The 22,731-nt window shown below is 43.5% G+C and overlaps 1 protein-coding gene across 20 annotated transcripts in view; it reads right to left on the bottom strand.

Annotated features, from left to right (window-relative positions):
- Nucleotides 1-22,731, bottom strand: part of NFIA (nuclear factor I A) — a 331,643-nt gene that overhangs the window by 109,576 nt on the left and 199,336 nt on the right. For 18 of the 20 annotated variants that reach the window (XM_072343414.1, XM_072343416.1, XM_072343415.1 and 15 more), the window contains exon 3: nucleotides 2,968-3,033. The exons of the other annotated variants lie outside the window; for them this stretch is intronic. In XM_072343414.1, coding sequence (XP_072199515.1) covers nucleotides 2,968-3,033 — 66 coding nt within the window. The remainder of the gene's footprint in view (nucleotides 1-2,967; nucleotides 3,034-22,731) is intronic. 20 annotated transcript variants of the gene reach the window in all.

Genomic DNA, 22,731 nt, shown 5'->3' with positions numbered 1-22,731 from the left:
GTGGAACAGAAAGGATATTAACAGGCAAGTAGAGAGGCTGTATAACCCTCACAAGGCCTTTAAAGATTTATTTTTTTAAAATGAAGGAATGCATGCATGTAAAAGGCAGCGCTTAATCGATATGCTTCTTTGTGCCTTACAGAAACACATGCAAAATGACTCCAAACCTGCCCTCAATCTGGTCATTCTGCTGTTAGCATCAGTGGGAATAAGATTATTCACATCACTATTTTTCTTTGATTGCTAAAAAAAAAAAAAAAAAAAAAAAAAAAAAAAAAAAAAAAAAAATTAAAAAAAAAACAGCAAAAAAAACCAAAACAAAACAACAAAACCCAACAACTCCTCCCTGTGTGGGCTCATTCCCACTCTCAGTAAAATCAATTATGAGGCTCCCAGTGACTCCGGAGGGAGTTGGATAAGGCCTCGTGGAAGTGGGTCTGCAGCAAGTGCAGAACAACGCAGTTAATATGATTTATTGTGTCCGTTTCTGTGCGTGCAGTTTTTCATTTTCTAAAGCCCGCAGTTTTGCTTTCATCCTCACGTTTGGTAGATAAGAGCAGCAGATCCGTGTTGATCTACAAGCTGGGTGCGCTGCAGGCCAGGGGCTGCATGTGCTGAGCGTGAGCTCGGCGGCCGCGCAAGGGGAACAGCCCCTCCAGGGCCAGCGGGCTGCCTTGGCTGCATTGGTAAAGAAAACCTCCCACACGGGCACTGCAAAAAGTGCCTCAGCAGTCAGGAGGATTCTGCTGCGGTGGGAAAAAAAAAAAACCCTTAGTAAAAATGAGAAAAAGAAAAATCTTTCTTGTGTTTATTAAGAAAAGTCCCTTTCACAGGTCACCAACGGAGTTCCAAGAATTCACTAAAAGCTTGTTTTACAAGGAAGACTCAGGCTCCAAAACAGAGATATTTCATTTCACTAGGCTTTTACAGATTTTACATTATTAAACACTGACATCGCTGCTTTTGGGGCTGGCTGTTGAGTAACGAGCTTCCTTAAGACCGAGAAACTGCAGGGTAAGAAGAACTGTGGTTTAATAGCTGTGAAAGAAAATTATCTAAACATGAAATAATAACATGCTTGGTGCCTAATGCATTCTAAATTAAAATATGATTTAATAAACATGGGCAACATACTCCACACAAAAAAAATCCCAGAATTGGCAGAACAAAAATCACAGTTTAGTCAGTTCTTCTCTTAACCTCACAATCCTTTGGCTACAAATTAGAATTTCTGTGAACAGGATTGATAAGAGAAATTAGGCGCTGTCTTTCAGCAACAACAAAAATGTTTTAAGATGGTATACTTAGAGATGAGCAGTATGAAACCCATCAAAACACGAAACCTTTTGTATTTCAGTTCGAGGAAAATACAGGAACCCCCAAAGCCAAAATCTTAACGGCTCCATGGTCCCTGTGCTCTACGACCTATGACACACACTCCTAAGTTTTCATGTATCTGAACCTCTTCCTCAACTCTGTCTGGCATTCAATCTCTGATCCAAATGCAGTCGTGATCTAACACAGCCCTTCAACCTCACTTCATCGTGCAGCTTGGCCAGTGCCTGATACAGACCTCAAAAAGCACACTTACCACACATACATACAGTTGCAGGGATGCCCTGCAAGGGTTGGAGGCAAAAGCAGTTGGCTGCTCTCTACAAGGGCAATCACTTTTGTGTTATAGATACAAGGTTTCCACAGTAGTGGATTTGAACGCCCCCAGAATGGTGGCAGGTTTCAGAGACTCAAACCATTCACACAAGTTCTTCAGTTCTGTGTATGAGCTACAGTACAGTGGGTTTCCCTTCTACATTCAGATCTTGTAAAAAGCCTGGTTACAAAGTCAAGAAAAGTTATTAATAATATGTGCTTATCTCAGTTTCACTTTGGGAGGCATCATTTCTAAGTCCTAGATATAAGTGGTAGAGAAAATTTCCATTGCCAATGGGCCATTGGAACCTGCTGGGGTCCACCTTACTCAAACACAAAAAGCATAAGAAGCTGTTCCCTTGCACGTGCCTATACTTTCACATACATGAATTTGCTATTATCAAATCCTCTTTTTTTCAGGCTGTTTTACAACAGATGCTGTTAATTCAGCACAAGCTATTGCTTCTAATTTTATCTGTCCCAGCTCAGAGAAATCAGCGTTCCCAAAATTCACACTGGCCCAGCCCCAGTGGCAGCCACCTGAAATCCCACTATTGCAAACAGACCAAGAGAGCGGCGCAAGGAGCCATAGTGGAGCCTCCCTGTGCTGCTCACCCACAGCAACCACAGCCCTTGAAGCACACTGACACAGCACGGACTGTGCTGCTGGCACCTGAGTCACTCCTGCAATAGGAACCTGCCTGGGATGTCTGCAGGTATGGCCCTGAAACTGTGCTGTTTGGAAGGGCTGCTGCTCCATTTCGTTCAGCAGGATTTTGCCGCAGAAACATATTTCAAAGCAACCATTTTGTTCCGTGGGACTGCCTGAGATCCCACGCTCTGCAGCGATGGCCGGCCACATAGAGAAAGTTGGGTACTTTGTGTGAGAGCGTCAACAAACAGGACCAAGCTAAGAGCACACAAATAAAAATGAAAGCGATGAAGTACACACCGCTGGGGGAGTCGTGACTCACGACCTAGGGACTGGAAGCCTTTGCTATGAAGGAATAAGGGTGAGGGTTGCATACAGCAGGCTCTTTAATGGCATCTCCCTAATTTAAATGATTTTTAAAGGGAGGGGGAAAAAAAAAAAAAAAAGGGGGAAAAAAAAAGCCTCTCTCCAGGTCTGTAGAAGCAAATGCTACTTTAGATTATTGGAACAGTAGCATGTGAGCTATGAGGAGAGCGCACAACCTATCTGTAGCTATCCCATGTCAATTCTGAATAGTGCTTTTATATTAGACACAGGAAAAAAAAATCTTTATAAATATGGGCTGTTTTAATATCCCAAAGCAGGAGCAGCAGGTAAGAACTTACCATTTTCTGGCTGGTCCTTAATATCAGCTTCACTTGGCTGGCTGGGACTTTCAGATTGACTTGAATCTGAAAAACATAAAATACAGCCAAAAATTACAGGGTCTGCTGTGGAAAATAGATCAGAGGCGCCAGACTTCCTCAAAAGGCTGAGAGTACAAACTGAGGACAGAAATGTTGCACCAGGACATGATAATGCAATAGTCCCGTGCCTAGGTGAAAAAAAAAAAGGGAATCTTGTTTACGGCACTCTGCAGAGTGCTCAGTGTGTGTGTGTGTGTGCATAAATTAAGCTGCGAGAATCCTTCTTTTTAGAAAAGGCAGATTTAAACTACTCTCCTACATGTGTTTTATAAAGCAGCCTCTATGTTGTATACAAACCAGAGCCTTAATCCAACACATAGTAAAGTCTCAAAACAGATTTTGGAGCTCGCATATAAAGGTAACCAAGCAACACCACAGAGTCGTGGAGATTGTTGTCTACCCATTTCTGAAACAAAATCTGCAAAACTGACAGAAGAGCTGAGTTTCCTTAAATACTTTCACAGCAGTTCCAATGCTCCCAGAGCACCGGCTCTAAAGGAAGTCGGGCGCTGGGCGAACCGCTGCAGGACCCGAGCAGGGAACAGAGCGACAGCTCCCGGCCAACGGCCTCCAACAGCCACAGCAGATTTGCCTAAAATAATAACACGTCCTACAAGAGGATATGTGTGAATATGACCGGCTTTCAGATTTTGCACGTTATGAACTCTACGTTATGAGGACTGCTCTTCACTTTCAGAATTGTTCTTAGTGCAAGCTTTAGTCAAAGAATGTTTTCCTTCTTAATTATTTCTAATGCTCAGAGTTGGAAAAAAAAAATGGACCCTTTACCTGTGGGGAAAAATATTAAAAAAACAACAACCAACCAAACTCAAATTACTGGCTTAACATTTAGCTGACGTACATTTTTTTTTTCCTCTAGAAATGGTTTTGTAATTTCTTGAGCCCATCAAAAAAAAAAACAAACCAAAAAACACAACTTTCTGCAGTGAAACAAAACTCAGGGCCTGAAACCACTTGCTACTGCCTCAAAACCACCTCCACTCGTGGCAAACCTATTTTTTGCCTTCACCTTGAGTCCGCAGAGCTTCGAATCAGCTGTCTGAAATCTGACCGCGTTTCAGTGAGAAGTCAATGCAAGATCAAAAGGTCATGACACTTCACTGTGATTAAATTGAAAATCTTACTTCTGTTGCAACAGAGTGATAACACCACCCCTTCTTTTTCTTTGAGGTATTAATAGTGCTGGAAGAAGCAGTACTACTAGTGACCTTGGGTCAAGCGATGCTAATTTATTGCTTTAAAAAGGTTCCTTGCTTTTAAGCAAATGAAGATTTTAATTACTGCAGAGCACTATAAAGAAAATGCCTATTTTAAATATTCATTTTTTTTTCCCTTTACCTGCTGACTGTACGCATTAGGTATCATTCAGAAGCTTAGAGGACAGTCTTGTATTAATTAAGATCTACATGTTATTAAAAAAAAAAAAAGTGCACAAAACAAATTTTGATAAATCTCAGAATATAAACATCCAGAATATCAAGCAATGAAAGTTTCAATTCTGGTGTTTCAATTCAAAATCAATGGAATTCGCTAAAAACTGCTATTTTCCCCAAAGTGTCCAGAGTCTGGTTCTTCTCTTTCATATTCATCATTTCCAATAATTTCTATGACAGAGCTCAACAAAATAATTTATTCTTACTTCTGCAATTTTGTTTTAAATATTCATCTTCGAGGTTACGGCTATCGAAGCTCAAGTGTGTGGCAGCAGGGAGGCGATGGGCACACTGCCGCTGTGCTCTGGACACTGTATTGTGCCAGGAAGCTTCCCGCTTCTCATGCCACAACGGTAGAGACAAAGGTAAAATATTAGAAATGGAAGATATTTGTGTGGCGTTCAAAGTCAGCATTCGATATGTTTCATTTTACAGGGTATGCCGCTGGGCCCTCACCCTAACCCAACCACGCAGGTTGGGGAAACAAAGTACTTTTGTTTGCACCGAAGGCTACTTCCCAACCCAACACTGGGGACAAGAGAGAGGCTTCACTGTCCACAGGACATTTGCTTGCATGCTGAATTTTAACTTTCTTTTGTCACTCTGCTTACTGGGAGACATTTTGCTAAATTCCGTTTTCCCGAAACCCGTCCCTTCTGCTGAAATTCAATATTAAAAAGACAACAAAAGCTTTCAGCAATAACCTTTCTGGGGAGGGACGTGGCAAAGCAAAGCAGGCCAAGGCGGCATTTAAACCAATGGATCGAGCGACAGAGATCATGGTTAAGGCAATCGAACCCGCATCCTGGGCACGAGGCGCCCCGCATTGTTATGCAAGGTGGCATCTTGTGGAAACCCCAGATAAGAAGCCTGAGTTAAGGCACTTAGCCAAAATGTTTATATGCAGAGTTTTGTCTCCCTGATTTTATTCAGATGCCGCAGATGATCCGGTACATATAAATGTGCCGCCACATGGTGAAAGGATTGGCAAAATCGGAGCCGCTGTATTTACCAGGCTTGCCTGGGACGAGCCTGGCGCACCCTCCCCAGCCCGCTCACTGCTTTCTCAGCAGTTGGCAGGAACTCCCGTCGGGGCCTTTTTGTTGTTCTGCACATAGAAACTTTAAAATTCCCATTTTGTGAACGTTTGGTGTTCTGCGGGCGCGGGCCTGTGGGAGGGGGATGCCAGTCCTGCTGAGTCAGTGCGCCAAACAGGTGACCGGAGGAATAAATTAATTTTTGCCCATACATAATTGATATAAATGGAAGATCGTTTTCATAAGCATTTGCATTAAATCAATAAAATCACTTACTATAGAGCGGTTTAACAATTCATTTGATTTTCTCCTTTCTATATATTTGATAGCCACTCTGCAAAACAGTACGCACTTTATGCCTATTTTCTTTAGCAACAACACTGCCAGTTAAATTCTACCACCTGCAATAATTAGAGCCATTGGAAAACACACAAAACAAAATATACAGTAGATGCGAGCCCCTCTCGAATCCACGGCCCCCTGCGGCAACGAGCTTCATTGGTGCCTTAAGCGAAGGCTGGTAGGAAGCCAAAGAATCTGTATATTACAATAAAGTGCATGTTATTAAGGGGAGGATTTAAATGATTTCAGATGGAGTTGGAAACATTATAGTGAGGGACCACTATTAGGATTGCTGATTTAAAAAATGAAAAAATAAAATAATAAAAAAAAAAACAACTAAGGAATCTAGTTTGATATTTAAGGGAACTTAGCCTTGAATAGCACAACGGGTTTTATTTGGGGTCTTTTTTTTTTGTTGTTTTTTTGGTTGAAGAAAAGTTGGTGGTTGGAACTCTTAACTCTCCCCGTGCTGGAGGTAGCACGAGCAGGGCCATGTGAGCCCAGGACAGCGGACAGAGATCTGGCGTCACCACAACCACCGGGAAACAATCAAAAGAAACAATCAAAACAACGTCAAAGAAATTCTACTCTCTGCTCCCAAACCAAGTACGATTATGGGTAAAGGACAAAAAGGGACTGGTGTCCTAGCACTGGCTGCCCTGCTCTGCCTGCTGCTCCACTCCGGCTGCTCCCAGGCACGCGTTGCCGGTGTGTGCGGGGCGATGACGCCGACCCCGCTGTGGGGAAGCCCCACACATCGGCACACCACGTCGGGATCGGCTGCAGTGGAGCGAGGCTCAGCCTGGCTGCGGGGCCGGCAGCTCTGAGAGGATCGCTGCTTTGTTTGGAGAGAATGAAACATTCCCAGGGACGTCTGGCCTGCGGACAGGACCAGTGTCAACAGACCGACAGTGCTGCTCTTTTTGTAGAGCGTGACACAGACGGTGAGGAGTTGGTGCAAACAAATCCCGCACCAAGCATTATGCCACAGTGTTAAACTACTTCTTGGCAGTGGGACTTGGGGAAAACAGGGCATTTTCTTGGAAACTTGCAGAGTGCTTTCCAGAAGGCAGCCCTGGGTGTGCCATTGAGGACCCTTTCCCACCTGCAGGAGCGGACCCTGCATTGTGCACAAATGAATGGGTGGCAATGGCAGAACTCAACGAAGCCAATGGCGGTGATGCCGGGAGCTGTGCCTGCCTTGCAGCCCGCACTGGGAAGTGCCCGGGTTACATTTTCCATTCTCAGCATGTTTGGGGGTTGGGGGGGACATATTGTATAATAAACTGACATATTTTATTCAAGTTTCAGAGTCCTATTTGTAATAAAATATTTATATGGCTGGGTTGTGCTCATGCAATAAATTTTTCATCTATAGTTTTGGGCACGGATTCTACCAAAGATTTATATATGTTTAATAAAAATCTAAATCATGCTCCTTTATATACAACCTTACGTGGCGAGCTTAAGGGATTTACAAACAGAAACCAGCAACAGGACCGAGGCTTTTTACACTCACTTTCCCTTCATTATACATTATAATGTAAACGCACACACACCGCTCCGTATATGCTGCAATTCTTATTTATGGCTATTTCAGTGGCTACTACTATTTCACTTCAGGAAGGCCTGGCTCTCCGTTGAGCTCCAGACATGGCTTTCAAGCCAACTTTTGCATGGAGTTCAAAGTGCCCCGTTGTCACACACCACACCGTCACACGCATAGCTCGCCGGGCCCATTGTGCCCAGACAGCACCGCATCCCTCCAGCTGACACACATGGGTTGGCGGTGGTGAGACCCCGCCATGGCAGCCTGGTTTCTATCGGGCAAGGAGTCTTAATTCCTGTACACTGGGAAAGAGATTATCTTTGATAATGGAAATGTAAATCAAAGCTTGCTGTTGTTTATTCCAGACAGACATTTGTGTGTTAAGTCTGTTTATCAGGCAACACTTTGTCTAAGCCAGGAAGTAGTCAGCCTTTGTAACAAGATGTATGCAAATGATTTTCCCATGAGCCCTTGCCACAAAACTTTTGTGGCCAAAAAAAAACCTCCTTGTTACTCCACCGGCAAGACGCTCCTAAGCCACCCCGTAAGCAGACTAGTAACAAAACAGCCAGCTAGACTATGCTGATGAGCCTGAATGGGACCCAGCCATGTGCCCGCAGTCTGCTGCTCGGCATTGTGCGCACGCCGGGCGCGCCGCATCTGTCTGCCAGGCAGCGCCTTTGTGGCACAGTGGGCGCAGACAAAGCGCCGGGTGAGCTCCTCGGGATTTCAGGGTGCCCTCCCTCCCGGCACTGGGACCAACGGGGAACTCCGCCAGGAGAACATGGGACCCCAGCACCGTACCGACGCGGTTCCGTTTTAAATCAACTTTCTTTGTTCTCTCCAGCCCATAAATGATTTACTGCTATCGTGCGATAGCCCAGAATGCGGGGAATCTCTGTATTCCCATATTTGTTCCTTGATATTACAAACAAGTATTTGATTCACTTCTAAATGTTTGTTTTTAAAACGGTTTACAGCCTTTGATTCCTGCTTACTGATTCATTTCTGGAACGTTTTCTATTTATTCCTTTGCAGTAGCGAACGTTAATTTTGACTTAATTCAAATCGTCATCAAAGGCTTCCTTAAGAAATCCCACGGCGCAGATTTTATTTGTTATAATAAAATATTCCTAAAGTAAACATCATGCGAATGTGTTGTTTTTTTTTTTCCAATTCCGAGAGATACAAAAATCCGTTACCCAAAGGACCGCGATCGGTTCAGCCCTTTTTCCTAGACAAAATAAACACTTTAGGACTTTACTTGTTTGTATTCTCCTCAGCGGTGCTGTATGCATCACCAGCTAAAAACAAAGAAACTTTTAGCTGCTCAGACAAAATGCAGAAGCTCCCCAAACAACGAGGCGGGGGGGGGGTGGGGAGGCATTCACCAAGTCTGACAGTCCATTCAATATGGGGATGATGGCCATAATGCATCCAGGGTCCCCTTGCTAATTAAATATGCATTGGCACAGTTTTGATCGATGCAAGCCATGGATCAGATGACACACCTGCAAAATCTTGAGCCCAGAGCTCCCAGGAAAAGGAAAATACAGGCTGTCTCCTTATCTTTGTTTTCAAAGGCTCTCAATTTCTGTGCTTAGATATCTAATTTAATTCTCTCACCCCTCAGCAAACTGGATTAGGAAAGTCAATACTGCCATTGTGCATCGACAGGAACACACAGCTTTCCTTTTATTCAATTTAGCCATGACCTTTAGACAAAGATAATGACAACTGTCTAAAAGTAAGGTAAGGCCCTGAGGAAGGCCCTGCGGAGGGGCCCCTCTTGCCCGCCATGCGGAAGCACCCACCAGGCACAGAGTAAGTCCCAAGGACACCACTGCCCACGCCTCTATGCTGAGGGCCTTGCCAGGTGCCAGCAGCCGAGCTAGAGGGCCCCTGACCACAGTGCCAGGGGAGCCTGGTCCCAGAGCCACAGCCATCCTCTCCACAGCCAGGAGAAGGGGCATGACTTCTACCATCAGGATCCCTACCGGCCTTCCTGCGCAAGATAGCATCTTTCTGATCCATCTGCAAGGCAAGCGCAGAACGCGCCGCCAGCAGGAGCGGCCACCGGGCAGTAATCCAGTTTGGTGTCTGCAGATACAGCTCGTACCTGGATTGCTGATCTGGGCTTTGGAAAATTCACCTCCTCGAAGCAGCCCGGCTCCACAAAGCGTTCCTTTCTGCCGTACGGCGTTGGATTCGGCAGAGCTTTTTTAGCTGAGTTTAAAAATACATTTGGCATTTCTAGCTGTGGGCCAATATTTTTTCTCATGTCTTTTTATACAGATTTGGAGGGAAAGATATTTGTAACGGAAAAAAAAAAAAAAATATATATATATATATATATATGTATATACGTGCAAAGTTGGATTGCTAAGTTTCAGTAATCTTAGGAAATAAAAAAAAGCAGCCTATGTATGAGCTACAAGGAACCATATGGATCAACACGAGCTGCCCTCGTATCCCTGGGAAATATAAATTAACCTACATTTCATCGCCATAAACCCCAAAATAAGAAATCTAATTAGAGTCTCTACCCTCAGATTCACTTCTACAAAATTTGCCTATCCCCCTCACACAATGATTTACAGTACTTACATCCATTTCTTCAGAGTGATTTAAATTTATTGAATCATTTCAATTTTTAGAGAGCTTCCATTTGGATCTGTATGGGTTTCTAGACATATGCAGGGCTCAGTTATTTAAAATTAATTGCAGTACAATAATTTTAAATTGCTTCGCGCTATACGAATCTCAAGTGCTTTGAAATATTTGAACCATTCTATTTAGGAGCCATCAAACTTGTGAGCGCGGGCAACAAGGAGTTCTTGTAAGAGCTGAAGGGCTGCACCGACAGTCCCCGAGTGCAGGAGAACGGGTGCTGGGCATGCTCAGCACACACCGAGTGGAATTTATAGAACATTTTGCCCGAATGTCAATCTTTAATTAACAAAAACGGGTTCTGTAATAATCGCAAACCGGTAAAAAATTTCTCAAACTAGGAAAGCACTGTTATAAAATAATGGCATCCATTAAAACTATTACTACTTCTAATGTGTATTTATAGAATGTCCTTTTACCCTGGAAATTAAAACATCTTATTAACATGAAGAAAAGCTTTACGGCACCTTTGTGGGAAAGGTGAGTGTAACAGTGCCCGCTTCAACAAGGGCTGGGGGCACGCAGAGGTGAAGTGATTCACCTCCAGAGAACCTCCAGGAGGAAGAAGGAGCCGGGAGCTGTGCTCACGGAGCACCATGCCCACCACAACGGCACTGCCACGGCTCACCGGGAAAGCCTTCATCATATTGTTGAGAAAAGGGCTTGTTAGAGTGAGGCCAAAGTCACCCAGAAGGGATATTTCCAGTTTAGCTTTCTCTTTCACTTCATTTCATGCTCAGTATTTTGAGATCTTTTCCAACCGTTACGATTCTGTGATCTCTACATTTCTCCCTGGAGCATTGCCTAACTCACCCAAACAATAACAACAAGAGTTAAAGTGGCCACTAAGTAGTTTTTGCAACGCCTTATATCGTACAGAAGGGCAAATGGAAATGAAACAGTGAAGAGTAGACCAAGTCGTATTGGTAGAAGTCTCCCAGTCAGCCTCTATGCAGTGTTATGCCGCTGAGTAAAGTAACATCAGCAAAGCAGGGTTACATCCACCATATGGTGAGGCTCCATTGGTTGTAGTACACTCCCCCAATTAATCTCTACTCGTCACCCCCTTGCTATTTATTTATTGTGGCAAATTTGTCCTCATGGGACATGGGGCAGGGTGCTCCCAGCTCTCCTCCTTGTGCCCAGCCTCATGCTTCCCCATGCTGAGCTTGCGGCTGCCCTGCCCTGGTGAAAGCGCTGAGCTGTGGGCACAGGGAGGCTCAAAGATTATCCCTGGCAGGCAGGAATAAGGGAACTGCTCTGATTCCAAACCCAAATAAAAGCACTCCCTGACAATGAGCCCAGCATTCTGCAGCAGCTTCCAAAGCTCGCCTTTCTCGCATCTCACTAATAAGCGAGCTGTTTCTGGAGACCATCACAGCATTCCCAGATTACAGCCCTGCCTCTTGCTAAGTTCTGCCACAGCCAGAGCCGTCCAAGCCTTCCCAGCCAGCAACAACAGAGAAAAGCCCTCACCAGGCAGTCACAGCGGGCACAGACACAGCCTCCTGCTCTGCCAGCCCAAAGGGCAGGTGCACCGTTACTCCTAACATAGGATTCAGGTAGGAATCCATACATCAAACGGAACAAATAATACTTTCAAAGAGAGAAATGGGACCATTTTTCCTAGTAAGGATTATCCTTTTTTCACACAAGGAAAGATAATGTTGATAATAAAAATAGGTGTGATTATTTAATGAACAATGAAAAGGTGAACCAATATTTCACGGAGTTTTTGTCAACAACGCTAAGACCAAGTTACAGATGGGGCAATCTGAACAAAGTTCAGGTGTTTATTTTTTATTATGGGTCTGCCCTTGCCGCTCTGCTTTCACAATCCCCTTTCATTTTGGTGTACCTGACACCTTTCCTCCTGGCACCCCTTTCAGCCCCTGGTAAGTACATATTTGGTTTTAGCAGCATTTTTTTTTAATATATTTTTTTTTCTTCTGGCAGATGTCTTTTCCTTGTTCCGTGCACTCCGAGGAGTTCAACGTGGCATGCAAAAAATTTCCATTTCAGGTTTTCTTCAGCTTTCTGCAAAATTAAACTGCTGGCAAAAACACATCCAGATATATAAAATTATACAGCAGAAAAGAGAAAAAAAAAAAAACAAACCTGCTTGATGGCTCCTTTTCCTCCCTGCCTATCTCACTCCTGAAAATAATTGCAGAAATACTGCCACCAGCCCAAAGCCTTTCCCAAACTGAAGTCATAGGATTCTGCCCACAAAGAACTACCACCGATTGCTGCTCCGTGGATATGTTTCTACTCTCACAATACTGCAGACTGCGAAGAAGAACACGGAATTACCATAAAAATCAGGACGTGTTTTGTTGCATCAGTACCAAGTTGGCATCAACAACACAGACTCGGGTGGGAAAAAAGCAGCCTTTTGGTAGGCAGCCTCCTGGTCCTGTGTTCTGCTAGATATGTAAGCCACGCAAGTAGAAGCTCAAGTTAAAGCGCTGAGAGAAGCAACACACTGCAGGCTCAGTACCACACTGCGTTCCAGCAAAATCTAAGGTACCACGGCCACAAATAATGGAGAAAGGGACCCGTACCTACATCACAAAGGGCAGCAAGTCCTTACAAGTATCTGGAATAGTTGGATGTGTAGATGTGAGGTTGGACTCCTTCCTCCACACACACATCAGAAAAGATTCACATTAAACTGTTGGTTCTGGAAATGTCACCTAAAATCTATTTCCACTTGGTCCCAGTCCTGCAAAACCAAATTTGGAGGAAAAAAATGAAAAGCAGAAAAGCCCAGCGCTCTCAAAACCCGTAACTACATTGTGTAGACAAAATTTTAATCAAACTTTTAAAGCCACGGTTATGATCCGATGAACAGACAGCTTGACTTGATTACATTTTTAAGTTTCAATTTCTATTTCTGTTTTAAGATGAAAAAGATCATAGAGTGTCAGAAATTTGAATACTGAATAGCAAAAGCTCTTGCAGGTTTAGAAAGCATATAGAAAAGCTGGCAAAAGAAAACGCTATTCCATTGCCACCATCTGCTTTCTGGCATATTGAAGAAACTTTACTAACAGCAACATTTTCTTGCATTAGAATATCTGCTAATTAGATTTGTTGTATTCCTTTTTTTTTTTTTTTTTTCTTTTTTTTTTTTCTTCCTTATTTTTTTCTTATTTATTTATTTATTTTTTTAAACACCTCTTACACAGAAGGCAAATAGCCAGTTTCTGTGGCTGGCTACACCTCACGCCACCTCCGATAACATTTTCACACTAAGTTCAGTTTACCGCCCATTTCTTTTTTCTATCAAAATCCTATCTTTAGCACAGTCAAAGCCTGCAAAAACTTTGCCTTGCTGAGACTAAAGAAAAAAACATCAAACATACGAAGTGTTAAAAATCGCTGAATAACTCAAAGGAAAAAAGATAATTTTGAAGGCGTTTTGGCTGAAATCTATTTCCCTTTGAATTGCATGAGTGTTTTAAAATGTTAAAAACACTACAGAGTGACTAATGAATGTAAAAGAATGATAAAGAGTATGGGTCCAGTTATCAGTGATGTGCCTAAAACAAAATAATTTTGGACAGTCTGCCATGCAAATATTGACTAAAATGTCATAAATAATGTCTGCAACAAAGGGAATCCTGAAAAGGAATATTCTGTTGCACTTAATGCTTTGTCGCATGTGCCTTTTAGCAAGCTCCACACTACCGAGGCTGAGAACTCCACTTGGACAAAGCATGCTAACGTTGCCTGGCTAAAAACATGACTGATGTGCGGGTTTGTTTTGTTTTTTTTCTGGAGCAAACCTTCCAAAAAAGTAAGAGGCACAATGTTACGTTTGGAAAAAGGTTCACCTAGAAGTCGACTGTTCAAAAGAAATAAAGCAGTTGTCCAAAAATAAAAACCAGACCAAACGTAACCACCTCACTGACTTCTAACTATTTCCTCTGCCATTTTGAACTGTATTCCCATACACGCGCGTGCTGGCAGGGCAGACGTGTGCAGGGCTTTGTCATATTGCGCTGAGAGAACACAACACCATGAAGTCTGTCACTACCCGGAGCTGAGATTCTGCTCAAGCAGTTCCTGGGACCTCAGCTGGACTGCACCCTGCATGCAGGGTTACAAAGAAGGATGCAGTTTGGTCCAAATGATAACAACGCATGTTTTTATAGGAAGGAAAACATACAGGAAGCTACTTTCAGAATCTCTGCATTGTGGGCAATTTATTACTGAATAACACCAAGCCATGGAGCTGAAATGAGGAATGCCATGGCAAGCTGCATTGAGAACTCCAGATGTCCATTGTACTGCATGCACTTGCAAACAATCCCAACACCTTTTCTGAAACTCTGATGAAAAAAAATGAAGCAGGTGTGGCGGCACTGAAACCTTCCACGTGTGTTTTCAAAAATGTGAATTCTGAGACAAACTGCATGGCCACAGAGATGACAAATAATGAAGATATTTTACATTTCTGAAGCATCTTTCATCCAAGATCAAAGAACTTTGTCAACATTAATTCTCCAAATACCTCTTTGAAAAAGAAGTGCTGTTAAACCTATTTAATCTTTATCTAACTTGATCTGCTTTCTTTACAGAATATAAGCTATTGTAGCATCTAGAGGGAGTGCGGCTCTGTGGGTGCAGTGACCGGAGCTACTCACCAATCAGTGGTGGAACTGACAATGATGGCAATAGGGAGCCAAGAATCGCACACATGAATTGGCCAAGGGAGGAGGGCAAGACCCTCTGCTACCATGGGGTGAGGGTGCCAGCAGAGGAAGGGGAAGCCCTTCGGCTCGCCTGCAGCAGGACGTGGTGCAGAACTGGAGGTCAAAGAATTGGTTCAACTCAGAGAAAAAAATATTTTACAGTAATTACAGGCCTGTCACAGCCCATAGCTCAGTCTTTGGGCCGAACTTATTCTTTACATCACCCAACGGGAATTGCACTGGGATAAATTTAGCGCCGTGTTTTCTTGAGGCCCCGTTCCTTCTCCCTCCCGCCATCGGGCCCTGTGTGCCCACCAAGAAAGCTCTGATGTCGGCTTTGTAACGCGGATGAAACGCCTCCGCCTGTGTTGTGCGTCTGCTGATGGAGGCAGCCCTGCGAGCGCACGCGGAACCCGCTTTGGATGAAAGCAGCCCTCGTCTGAGGTGTGCTTTGTGGTCCTCGGCGGGCCGGCGGCACGGGAACGGTTGGACAGTGAAGAAAAACATTTCAGCTCCCCTGAAAGTTGGACTGTTCCTTTTCAAACAATACAACACAAGATTTGGGACATACTGCTGACACAGCAACATCAGTGCCTCAAAGAAACTGTGGGAAATGTCAAATTTATGGTCCTATGGGTGATTGGTGGAAGGTTTTTTCCCCCCCTTCAGCCAGCCTCTGTCAAAAACAGAGCCTCTACAAAGTTTTTGGCTACGTCCCAGCAAAGCAGAAGGAAGCTGTATCCCACACTTCCCTTGGGACTTAATGAAATATACAGCCTCTGGGCTTCTTTCAATTTGGTCTTTCAGATTGCTAAACCAGTGAAAGAAGGATCCTAGCTGTCACAAACGTCACATGTTTGGGGTCACCTGCTGCTCGGGGGTTCTCATGCCAGTTGTTGACATAATAAGCACCCCTTACACTTTAATTACAATTCACAGTGTGCAAACTCTGCAATCTGCTTTAAGGAAGACGGTCTTTTAAATCAACACTAAACTTTACTACTGTCTGAGCCGAATCGGGAGGAAAAAGATGTCCGGCTGACTGAATAATTGTATTCAAATATTTGTGATCCCGAAGAAAAGTAAGCAATATCCAGTGAAAAGAGCAACACTACTGCCTGCAATGCTCCACAAAGAGGGGCCGAAGCAGGACGTGCTGCTCGCAGACCTGCGCCCACCCGGCCAGCTCGCACTTGGGCACCCCGCAAGTGCTGGCAGTGCCTGTGGGAGGGCAGTCTGCACACCCTTTCCATATGAATTTCAACAGGAGTTGTGCAATGGGAGCCTGAGTGGCAACACATGTTTGTTTTATTCTGGAATGCTTTCTTTAGACCGGCAAAAGAAACACTGGGTCTACTTAAAATATTTCTTATTTTGAGAAAGAGATGAGAGTCCTTCAGCTTCTTGACCACTACCTCTCTTTTGACTGTCGCCCTTATGCCACTGAACTTAAATAAATTAGACCATCTAGAGGAGTGAAAGACTCCTCTCCTTGTACATAAGAAAAAATCCATTTCAGTATCAACGTGCCTAAAAATGCATCTAGTTAATTACGTTATTTAAAATGCCTCGGTCCAACTCATCATTTCCCAAGGAAACAAAAAGAGCACGTGGGCCACGCGTTCCTCCTGGAAGAACTTCTGCTCAAAATGTCAGCTTGTGGGTCGATGCCCACAGACCATGCTGTCCCCATGGGGCAGCGTCCCAGCCCCAGCAGCTGTGCTCCAACCCACTCGCCCTGTGCTCTCTCCAGGAAACAAAGGAGAAGTCAATAGTGCAATGCAAGGCTGGTGCCCATGGAAATCCCATTGAAGGAGTGGCTTTGGCCACAGGAGAAGGCTGCTGTTGTCTGACTGCCTTAGAAAAAAAACGGCGTATTTCTTACCGTATTCTGTAGCCCAATAGCTGGCAAGGCACTGCTTTCCCCTTGGCTGAGCAGGACGCAACATAGGTGCTCCATGCACCTCATCCTGCGGCCCTCCCCAGTGCCTCCTCTCTAGCTCTATCAGCGACCTCAGATAAACTCAGAACGGTTTGAAATTATCATCAGACTGTGAAGCACTTCAATGAAAATCTATAAAACAAATTTATAGTGTGCATTCGTATGTATTATATATACACTTAGGACAGGATTTATCATTTCGCCGACCTTTGAAGCACCGATATTTTTAGATCCAGAAGAAGTGTGTTGATTGTACTTCAACCCAGTCCCCTTACAGTGGACCAACTCCTTGATATCTTACTATAGGAAAGATAATTGCAATGAATTTTTATTTTTCAGCACATGGGAAGATAAGATTAGACAGTAGGAACATAAAAGCAAACTGCGCCACATAAAAGATAAGTTTCTGAAAGTTACAATTTACACCCAATGTTACAGATGAGAATGTTCTAAGCTATTTATAGGGACTTGTGACAGTCCCATTAAGGCCCATGGGGAAACTGAAAAGAACCAGCGCTACCTTTTACTTTAATGCTGACCCCATAACCTGCCAAATCCTCTGAAAAACAAAAATTATGAATGATATTGGGACTACTGATAATTCCCATTATCACCAGATTTATCAGAAACCTGGTCCCAAGTGCCGCACAGACCTCACCATCCATCACTCCTATTTGGAAGGCATCACCTATAACCTGAGGGCCTCACCTAGTAGCTAACTATGACTCTTCTGGGTGTCTCTGAGTGCCCCCAAGTTGCTTGTGCTGACAGCATGTCCAACCACGTATTTATTAGCATGATATTCTTCCTTCCTTCCCTACCACAATGTTGCCAGCAACAGTAGTTTGTCCAGTGCAAGAAACAAGGAGTAACATCACAGATCTGTGTTTACGCAGGTTTATAAAAACCTAAAGCTAAATAGCAAATGAAAAAATGGGACAGACTGCCGGGTGAGCAATCCACATGCAGCAGCAAACAGCCACAGCCACTGCTGCCGAAGGGCACAGGTGCAACAGCAGCAGAACACTGTGGAGTGCAACGGGGCTGTGCCCCACCACTGAGCGCCAGTGCTGCCAGGCACAAAGGCTGCTCTCAGTGCCAGGCCAGGCTCCTAGGAACATGCTCAGTAGTGATCTTTCAGTCATAGCTTAACCTTATCTTCTGTTTTCTTTCTCAAACTTCACCTTCTCTATGGACTGCTTCCATGAATAGTCTCAAATTTCAGGCACTTCTGGTGAAGCCTTTCACCAAAAAAGTGTTACTAGAAATGGCTGACAAGGGAAAAGTGTTCTTTTCCCCACAACACAATTACTAAAAACATATGGTGGAAAAGATTTTGTGCAAAATCGGAGTGTGGTCTGTTTTGCACACAGTGGAGTGAGGGAAGTGGAGGCCCCAAGCATGACGTTGGTAAAGGAAAGAGCTACAATGGAAACTATGTTGAAAACGTACCTCTATCAGCCAAGGCAACGCTGCACACAATTACATGGATGCTGAACCAATGCTCTCAAGAGTTTGTGGGTGTGAGCCGTGCAGAGTGCTTGGTGAAACCCAACTCATGTTCAAAAAATTAAAGCAAAGAATAAGTTATTAAAAAGAGCCTTTGAAGCAGAAAGCAATGATGTGCGAAAGAGAGAACCAGAAGAGTTTATTTAAACACGCAGCGTAGTAAACAGGGGAAAGAGAAATTAGGAAATGAGAAGAACAGTCATGAAGGCACCCAGCAGCCTTTCCCTGGTACTGGAACTTCTTCTATCTATGAATATTTTATCCAGATCCGACTATCTTTTTCAAGTCCTTCCTATCAAAATTCCAGACATTTTCTTCAATAAAATCAGAAAAGTGATTCAAAATGTACTGGTAGAAAATATAAAATGAGCTGCGTGTGGATATTACAAAGGATCTGGGAACCTTACACCCTTCAGATCTGCTTATTTAACTATTTAGCAGCACAATTTAGAATTTGCATATGACTGGTTTGATGCCAAACCATAAGAACAAAGCGGGAAGTCTCTCTCCTTCTATGAATTTCAAACTCAGGTTTTTTAACTTACTCCTCAATTGTGAACTGTGTTCGCCTTCCCAAATTACTATGTGGCCCGTGGTCTGGTTGGAAAAGTACATGCAAGACTTTAAAACAATCTGCTTCTTCTGTCCCCTTCAACTTCCCCTATCAAAAGTAAACACTTTTTTGAACACACTCAGAAATCAGTGACTGTGTTTGTGCCAAAAGACAGATTTCTCCGTTTTGTTTAAAGCGTCTAAAGGCAGTGATAAAACCCAATTCCTCGTTGCACGGCAGTGCCCAACTATGCTCAATGGCTTACAATAATTTGGTTCATCTTCCCCAAAAAGTCTATTCTCTGTTAGGTACGGATTTTATTAGGGCAGGTGAAATAAAACAGGAATAGCAGAGTGGGAAAGGCAACAAACAGAGAAATTACAGCAGTTTACACTCCCGTGTTTTGCTGTAAATGCTCTGAAATTCAAACCTCTGGGCAGAAGCAGTGGAGCACCCCAAGTGCAGCATCCAGAAAAGCACCCATTCTTGAAGTGTGATTCAAAGCATGATATGGGAGAGCAGAGACAGTGGTAGTGCTGCTCCCTTTGCTGTCCCTCAGCACTACAGAGGCCAGAGAAGGAGCCGAGCATCCCTCCCTTGCTCTTGGCCTTAACACATATGCGACAGTGGCTGGGACAGACATTTCTGTGGTGAAGGACTTAATCCTCCAGAGTTCCCCTTTGTCTCACACACCAAAAATTTACCTCAGAGAAAAGAAGAATGTCTTTTCTTCGTAGGTACACACTTTGGTTGAAATTGAGGGAAGCAGCTGAAGAAAAATAGTCAGTTTAAGTGTCACAGCACAGTTAATAGGGGCTGAATCCATTAGTCATGACAGGCAAGCTTGCAATAAATTATGACTGTCTTAATCTCCACCACCAGCAAAATCCTTATCTGATCTTTCTCCACTCCCTATTCAGAAGCAATACCTGGGATGTATTCCCTTACAATTTGCTGCATGCTATTGAGCTCAAGAAACAAGGACACCGGAGGGGTGAACGCACCGAATATCTGACTTTGCAGATAGGTACCATAATCCAAGCAGAAACTCTTCCCATACCTACGGACTGCTTCTGCTTCACGTGATTCAGAAGAGGGTTATCCTTTAACCTTGCGCTGGGACCTGATGCCAAGCACAGGTATCACTCATGGCTATCAGCCCTATGCCCAGCACTGCCGCCACGCAGATCCCCACTCTGCCAGCTCAGTGTGGGTGAGAACAAAGAGAGCCCTCGCCTCAGAGCACTAAGATTTACTGGGCCTACCAGGAGAGCAGGGCAAGCACAGCATCTTCCTCTGCTGCCAAGTGTAAATCTTCAGAGCTCTGCCTTTGACCAGTCATAAATAAAAATGGGAAGAAGTATAAAGTAATTCAGTTATTCACTTTGTTTCGTTTCAAACCCTTGAAGGAAGGAATATATTACATGTACCTTAGTCCTGCATGTAACTTTAATAAATATATAAGACACAGAAAAATATGATTTAGGCTTAAAATACTACCTCAGCTCTAAGTACAATGTCAATAATGCAGTGTGATGCGAAATGTAGTTTATTGGCCCTCTGTTTCAGAAAGAGATAATGGAGCACATCAGAGGAGTGCCGAAACGTAATGCTGAGTTTAAAGGATGGCAGAATGAGGAACTGGGGCACTGTTTTTGTACCCGGCACTGACAGGTCAAAGGAGATCTGGCCTCTCCTTTTTGTCTGCTCCTAAGCAATGCATCAGCACTGGCAGGCTTTAAGCCTTAGTGCTGCCTTCCAGATCAAGTTTACAAACATTTTCAACTGGACCCAACCATGATCTTGAAGGCAGAACATTTCTTTATCTATCGCGTACCGGAAGAGAGTTCGTTGTCCAACTGTTCTATTATTTGTTACATAGAAAAATACGTTTGTGAATGGTTCCATTATTTCAGCAGTTAGCCTTCTGCTGCACAGAAAGTTGCCTTTTGGAACAGCCGCTCTTTCATTCTGCAGTGCCATTGTATGGCTGATGGCTTGCCCTACCAAAAAAAAATATCTTTTTTTTTTATTATTTCTTTCAGCACTCCAATTACTGGAATAGTTTCGAAAGTGGCTTCCACTTTATTTCTACCACATCACTTGGGTAAATGATAGCTACCCACAATAAATCTAGCTATTTTCCAAAGTAGATTGCTCATTAAATATTGTATATAAAAAGAGCCCTCTGAGATTCTGAATAATCCACAAAATGTTTTTTAGACATCTATTTCTACTTCTGTAATCACAAACGTGAACCAAGTCCTGTGCTTATAAGGCTGAATTAATAAAAACTGAACTTCACGTAAGCCTCAGCTACAGAACATTATGCTGGTGAAGAATTTCAGGTGCAAACAATCAGAGATTACTACGCCTGCGGGAATTCACCGGTGATCATGAATACCCTCCATCTACTCCTGTGATGTAAGCGATATATTCTCTAAGATGATACAGGGCAGGCTCTGTTACTGTCTTTTATATGTTCTTACTCAACTTAATGCCTTCTTCCTGTTCTACTCACATTGCCACTTATCTGTAGGTCAAGAAATCATTTCTTTAACTGGTGCCTTTATAGAATGGAGAATATACCACATGCTGTTAAATTTTTCCTGTCTTCAAATTTGTCTCTATTTGAATTAGAGCTGCAGAGCTCTGCAAAGGCTTTAAAAACAACAGAGGGGACATGGGCGAAGGGACTAAATATATGTGGTGCCTCTAACTACTCCCTAGTCAAATGAAATCTGACTGCTTCTAATAGAGCAGTCGGTGAACGATCCCAGCTTAACCCTATGGCAAAGTGGCTTTGCCTCCTAGTCACAGTAGGTTCTCTCAGTCAGAACGATGTGCTCCATCCCAGAATTTACTTAAACTCTGCTAAACTGCAGAGATAATTTAAAACGTGGAGTTTTGTGTTACGGATCAGATCCTCAGCTAGATCTGGAATAATTCAATTAAAAGCAGTGGAACTACAGAGATTTCTATCAGTTGTGGTAACACTATAAACCTCTTGTAAACAATGCCTGCATTGTTAATGCTGTCAGTGGTGAAGCAAATTCTGTGACCAGTGACACGCAGACAACCTGGGCAAGATGATGAATTTCACAAATCATCTCTGAACTTTTACTCAGAACGGTCACAATCAGACAGATACCACACAGAGCTGAGATCTCACACAAGTAAAGGACATAATGTATTTTCTAAAGAAGAGAGGACACAGCTGCACAAAATAATTAAGACAATCAGAATGATTCATTAGGAGTAGGAAGGTGCCTGATAGAGGGAATGGCAGAAAACGTGTCCCTGAAACTGTGTCCATGTCTTCATTTAGTTCTCTGAATCCCGCATCATTATTTGCACGGGACTTTAATAGCAGACAACTACTTGTACTACCTGTAGCTATCTTCGGATGTCGTGTAGCGTAGGAAAGAGAACAGCCTAATTAGTTTACTGCCAGCATATTTCGGACTGTAAAACAGAAACCAGCCTCTTCATTCCTTTTAAAATCTGTGCTTGAAAGCTAAAAAATAGCCCCAAACATGGTCTGGTTTGGTCAGGTGTAGGAAAGATTCCCTAGGAGGAAACTGGCTCAGACTCCAAAGGATGCATGGTCTCATCCCTTGCCCTCTCACTGCAGACAGGGAGCGACCCAACCCGAACATTTGCTGCTAATTGGCAATGACAAATGGCCTGGGTGAATAATGTGCATTCAGGCAGAAGAATTTTGTTTGAGAGGACTCCTGCTAAGTGAACTTTGCTAGGACTCATCATTTTTGCCGGTTTCTCTCTTTGAAGATACTTTAGGAAGAGCAAGGCACAATGATTTGCTGTCCTGGGCCTGGAGAACAAACTATCAGAACACGAGAAGAGGGAATTAAAACGGGTTTGAAGTGTAGAACACAAATGTGGGCAGCCAAAACAATATAAAGC

This window comes from Excalfactoria chinensis, chromosome 8 (genome assembly GCF_039878825.1).
Source record: "Excalfactoria chinensis isolate bCotChi1 chromosome 8, bCotChi1.hap2, whole genome shotgun sequence".
Classification (NCBI taxonomy): domain Eukaryota; kingdom Metazoa; phylum Chordata; class Aves; order Galliformes; family Phasianidae; genus Excalfactoria; species Excalfactoria chinensis.
The sequence above is the reverse complement of the archived record's forward strand: the minus strand, read 5'-3'. Positions and strand labels throughout refer to the sequence as shown.